Raw genomic sequence first — 6,251 nt, forward strand, 5'->3', positions numbered from 1 at the left:
TCTTTTTGCTTATGTGGTGCTGAGGAATTGAACCCAAGGCCTCAGGCATGCAAGGCAAGCGCTCTACCACTGAGCTACCTTCCCAGCCCTAACAAAATATTCTTGTGTCTATATTAACAACATATTCTTGTGTATAATTTTTAAACAATTTGATTTATTTTTATTGAAGTTCAGCATAACTCTACATTGTACTTCCAAAATTCTTAATTCATGTACAGTGTAATGAGAATGTAGCATCGTTAATGATGTCATTTATTTCCTCCCTCCCCTCCATTCTGTTGCTCATTCCATAATGAAAGCCTTTCAGGCATGTTTTAAAAATGTGTTTGTGCTTTCCACACAGAACCAAATAAAGAGAAGGAAGCCGGAACTGGACCAGCAAAAGGTGAGTTGGAGGGAGAGTGAGGCTGAATGCAACGGAATCAGAAGCAGGAAGACTAATCGGATGGCCCCATGAAATTTCTCTGCATTATCTCCCTCTTTCATTAACTTCTTTTGCATCTTATCTGCATGAGTCAATCAGCATTATGGCCAACAGTTCTTTGCCCAGTTTGCATTGCACACATTTTGAACAGAAAAACAACAAAGGATAAAAATATCATGCACCGTGAAGAAGTGATGCCAGCCAGTTAACTGATGGCTTTTACATTCTCTCATGCAAGCAGCAGAAAAGAAGCGATTGATCCTAAGATTATATCTGTTGGGAAATTTACCTAGATTGTTGGTGTATATGTGTTCTTTAATCAGTATCTTCACGCTATTATGTGAATTGTTCTAGGTGTTCATTGGTAGCTTTGAAAGCTGGCTTCTTACTTTCTATGGATTGTACATCTTTGAGATTGATTTGCAGGGCTGGATAACACTACCTGAAGCAAACATCGTGTTGTTTTTAATTGTTTGGAAACTCACTCTTATACTATTGCTTTTTTTTTTTACATTTTTCAGAGACAGTTTAGTTTTACAGAATTCATTCATGTTAGTGTATACTTTGATGATTCTGAGCAATGCTGATTCCTTTCCTTCACTACAGATGAAGTCATTTTGCCATTACTCTCTATCTGTTTCAAGCTAAAGGGCATTACTCTTGTAGGAGAGGAAAGGTTTCACAGAAGTAGATTTGACAATTATGCTTTGTATTTTTGTATCAACAGTTTCACATGTCAACCTTTTAATGGTATCACGAATAAGGTCCTTTAAACTTTAAAATTATTATTTCCTGACCACAAGAAGTTTCTCCCCCGACCCCTGCCTCAACCCTGCTGAAGGGCTGTTAAGTATCTCTTTGTTCTTGGTATGCCATGTTTCATTTCCTAATTCCAGTGCTATTCTTGTCTCCTATGCATTAACAAAACATTGTTTTTTCTCTCTCTCTTTTCCAGTACCTTGGATCAGTTTTCTTCAGCTAACTTGAACTTACACTCTCATAACTGAAACACATAATGTTAGCATTCTCTTTGTCCTTGACCTTCCGTGGCTTCGATGGGGAGTCACGTGGACACTCTTCCACGTGAATGTCATTTTCTTATGGAATGCAGACAGTGCAAACTCCTAGAAATCTTTCCATGAGATAGGTTCAAACATGTTTGGACATCCTGGCTGAAAGAGACATAACTGTAACACTATTCTCTCCAAGGCTGATGGGATGCACCTCTGCTTCCAAATTTGGAAAGGTGCTTGGACCAGGCTGTGAAGTTCAACCAAGAGAGCCACTGATGTCATCCCAGAAGGAAAGCTACCAACGCCTGTGTCTGGCCCCTAGTTAGACAGGCACCATATGATACTATAGTTGCTTGTTTAAATGGGTTCTCTGTAAGTTAAAAGTAACCAATAATCAGAAACTCGTTTCTTCCCAGAGAATATAATATGATGAAATATAAAAACGAAATAACTAGGGCATTCTAAAATTTGTTGCTTCTCCCCCTCTCCTCTTTTTTTTTTTTTTTTACATTTTCAGAAGTTAAGGCAGACTGGGCCACATGTAGTCACATGCTCAGGTTCATCAACTGCTGTAGCTGTGCATTTGCCCTAGTTGACTGGAAAGCAAATGGACTTAGAACAGAAAGTGAAATCCCTAAATAAGCAACACACACACACACACACACACATATCTCCAAATACTGTGCACTTTGTACTTTCATAAAGGACAGGGACATTTCAAAAATATACTTAAGCAAAAAGTAGAATAATTTTTTTTGCTGCTTCAGCTGAGAAAGAAACCCCTCATGAGGTAAATGGGATTAATGGGTAAAACTTCACTTCTCTCCAGTATTAACTAGAATGTCCTCCCCTGCTCTCTCTCCTCCTCTCCATCCATCTAGCTTCTGTTTTTAAACTCTGCAACTCAGGTTTCATTCATTTGTACAGCTTACCCCTGATCACCCTGGCTTATTTCCACCTTTCTGTCTTCCTTCTGACTTCTCTTGGACCTGTTGCCTCTGTCATTTACTCTTGTCTCCACTTAGTCACGTATTAATGGTTGACTCCTTTCCCTAACAGGCTGTCTGTTTTTTGATGGTCAGGCACCATGTCTTAACACCTCTTTGGGTCCTTCATTTCATTACTTCTAGACCTGGCAGAGGGCTGCATGAGCCAATAGCCCAATAAGCACGTGTAGAATGAACTAACCATTGAATTTCCACGCTGGCTTACCTGCTGACGGAACCAATGATGGGAATCTGGGCAGATCTGTATTTCCACTCAACATGTTTTGTTGGACAGAATGAACATCCTAGGGTCGCTCTGAGCATTCAGAAGGAGGCAGTAGCACAAAACAGATGGATGGCCTCTACTGTGGGACCAAATTGCTGACAGCTACTGAGCAAGGTCACACCTAGATATTAGCTCCTTAGTCAGTCATCCTGGGGGCCTTTTACTATTAGCATGCACTTTAGTCTTCTATCTAATTGAAGTGTATTCAACAAATAGCTCCAAGGCTGTCACTGTTAAATAATTTTCATAGTAATGCAGTCTTAACATATTTTTTAGATTGACTAAATCATCCTGGGACAGATGAAAATGTTCTGAAAAACTATATATACATGTATATTTATATACATACATGTAAGTATATGAAATGTAAACATGTGTATTTATATATATGTATGTAGTCGCCATGGAAAGTTGCTTGGTTTCAATATCAATCTGGTAGGAAATGTTTGTGGTTCACACTACCAACATCTTCCAATGTATTAAGGGTCTCTGCTTGTGAAACAGCTGATTTGCCAGGAAAGGGTTTTATTATTTCTGGTTTGCGTGCTTGTTTGCCTCTGGACTTGTCCATCCAGCTATCCAGTTCCCTTAATCCTAAGCACTTTGTCCTAGGTCCTAGGCTGAATATCTTGGAATCAAAGCAATAGAGATGGCAATAAAGAAATGTGCCTCACCAACCAGTAATACAAGAAGTTAAATAAGCAAGTCTTTTTAAGAGTGATCATGCTGGGAGGTAATGCCTTTATAAAAAATATAATGCTGCTGTGGCTTACAATTCCTCTAGAATAATCACAGGTGCAAATTAATATGATGCTAAATAGAGACATTTTCTATATCCTCACTATGGACAAAGGTTTGCTTTTTATCTTAGCATTTACTTATTCAGCAAGTATTTACTGAAAGTTGGCTGTGTGCTAGGCACGGATCTGGGCACAAGGTCCTGTCCTAGGGCCAACTTTTGTTCTAGAGGGAAGAGCAAACATTAATAGAGGGCGTTGGATTTCAGTCTCAGAAGCCAAAAAGTTACAAAGGGCCTTTGTAGAGAATAATGTAGTTAAGCAAGTGAGAGTGTATCTTTGTCTTTTTTCCTTTATCTCTCTTTCCCTCTCTCTCTCTTTTTCTTTCTCTCTTTCTTCTTTCTGTCTCTGTCTCCTTCTGTGTCTCTGTCTGTCTGTCTGTCTGTCTCTCTCTCTCTCTTTTACTTGCTTGCTTCTAGCATCCTATGTGATGGTGTGTTGGTATCTTAACAATGTTTCCTGTGGAAAATATCCAAACTGGTTCTATGCCTGGTCCCAAATGTGGTGACAATATAAGAATCAGAGAGGGGCTGGGAAGGTGGCTCAGTGATAGAGTACACTACATAAGCAGAAAAAGTCGAAAGTGGTGCTGTGGCTCAAGTGGTAGAGCACTTGCCTTGAGCTGAAGAGCTGATGGACAGTGCTCAGGGTTAGATAGAGTTCAAGCCCCATGACCAACAAAAAAAAAAAAAGAAAGAAAGAAAAAAATATATTAAAAAAATGAATGGAAAGTGCCAGACATAGACAAAGATAAGGCTTCTAGAATCTCATAATGTGCCTGCTTTTCCTGTCTTCATATTTAATTTAATAGTTGTGTGGGAGAGACCGCTTAAAAGCAGTCACCTTCATTAACCCCTACTTCCTGCTCTGGAGATGAGGTATCCGGTTCATTTGCATATCATGAACTTCTGGTTCTCAGTCCCTGCAGGGACTCAACAGGGAGAAGCTGATGCTCTTTGGTTATGACTATAACTTGCATTCCTTGAAAATGAATATATTCTTTAACAGAAATTTTCTCTCTACAGACTTTGTAGAGGGAATGGTTCCATAATCCTGGATCATAGAACTTTGAAATTTTGTGATAGGTGTAGGTAGAAATCATCTCTAGGTATATGCACTTCAAGAAACCACACTGAGCGGTTAATTCTGTCTCCCAGGGAACAGCAGCTTCTTTTGCAATAAAATACAGTGCTACAGAGGCAAAGATGGTCTTATCATCTTTCCGACGTGTCTCTCATGAGGACAGGACATTGGCTGTGGTACGTAGGTGCCCTAGCCCTCTGAGGAAAGGGGAGCTTAATGTCTGTAACCACTCCATGTTACACATTTGGAGATGTGCTTGCCATTCACTCTGCCGCATTTCCTACTCAGAGGGACCCAATAGGTATAGGGCAGAGATTGTGGCCATGTTTCTAGAGATGACACATTAGGCTTAGTTGCCCCTGTTGGCAGCTACATGGAGGGGTAACAATGGTGAGGCTACCTGGATTCTTCATCTCACCTTTGCTTTTTCCATCATTCCAATCTACCACCATGTAGTACCATTCCAGTCCTCACTAAACATCACCCATCAGAAGGTTGTGTGTGTGTGTGTGTGTTCTGTGTGTGTGTCTTGATTATCATGATCCTCATAATCATAACCATCAAGATATATCAAGACAGCATGGTCCTTTGTCAATATACAGGGGCAAAATGGCAGCTGGAATGGACCAGCCAGAGGTTGTGCAAAGTAATCCTTCTCTGTGAGAAAGAAGACTAATACTTCCATTTCCCTTTTCCTGTCTAGAAAATGAAGTTGCAGCCCCAGCTCCACCTCCAGAAGGTAAGTGAAAACATGGCCTCACAACTCTGAGCTGCAAATACAGAAGTCCATCCAGCGAGGTTTGTCTGCGGATGCTGTGAGCTTTACCCGACATCCTCCTGAGACATCCCGCGGTGACAGCCGCGAGTTGATTACCGCCCTAACAGGGCTCTTTCCTACAGATCCACCTGAAATGACACTTTACATACAGTATGGGAATGAGTTCCATGTAAGTTGTTGCTATGCTCTAATTTTACATTGCTAGAGACAAAAGATATTATGTGGAGGGGGGCTGGGTTCCCCATTCTACTGAAATCAAACAGAGTCTATATCGGGGCCCTTTTCCAAGTCAGACACTTCCAGAAATGTCTTAAAGGAGTTTCCAGAAAGGTTTGGGGGTTCTCTGAGGCCTAACTTCAGGGATCCTGAAGTCTGAGTAGTCTGTTGTCACCACCAGATGGCAACAACAGCTAAAGAAAAAAAAAAAACAACCCAAAACAAAAAACACAGCATTGAATGAAATGATTCAGCAAAATCTTTGGCAGATCAGCACTGTGCTAGCCACACACAGTGCATGCAGCCCTGTTTTTAACACCCATGTGGGCCTAAGGAAGAGAACAGGATAAAGGAATAGTAAGCTAATTGGGCAATTAAACCCTCAATGGGGTCCTTCAGAATCATTTGTCTGCCTGCTCCTGCTAAATAAGATGGAAGCAACCACCAAAATCCCATGCATTTTTTCCATTGAAGCACCAAAAATGGCCAGATGCCAGTGACTCACACCTGTAATCCTAGCTATTCAGGAGGCTAAGATTTGAGGATCACGGTTCAAAGCCAGCTGGGGCAAGAAAGTCCGTGAGACTCTTGTTTTTTGGGGGGGGGTCTGGTTGTGGGGCCTGAACTCTGGGCCTGGGCGCTGTCCCTCAGCTCTTTAGCTCAAGGCT

The 6,251-nt window shown here is 41.0% G+C and overlaps 1 protein-coding gene across 1 annotated transcript in view; it reads left to right on the forward strand.

Annotated features, from left to right (window-relative positions):
* Mybpc1 (myosin binding protein C, slow type) overlaps positions 1–6,251 on the forward strand; it is a 72,784-nt gene that overhangs the window by 2,465 nt on the left and 64,068 nt on the right. The window contains exon 2 of the mRNA XM_013019039.1: positions 344–385. Within this exon, the coding sequence (XP_012874493.1) occupies positions 344–385 (42 nt within the window). The remainder of the gene's footprint in view (positions 1–343; positions 386–6,251) is intronic.

The sequence above is a fragment of the Dipodomys ordii genome, unplaced genomic scaffold (assembly GCF_000151885.1).
Source record: "Dipodomys ordii isolate 6190 unplaced genomic scaffold, Dord_2.0 Scaffold3, whole genome shotgun sequence".
Classification (NCBI taxonomy): Eukaryota; Metazoa; Chordata; class Mammalia; order Rodentia; family Heteromyidae; genus Dipodomys; species Dipodomys ordii.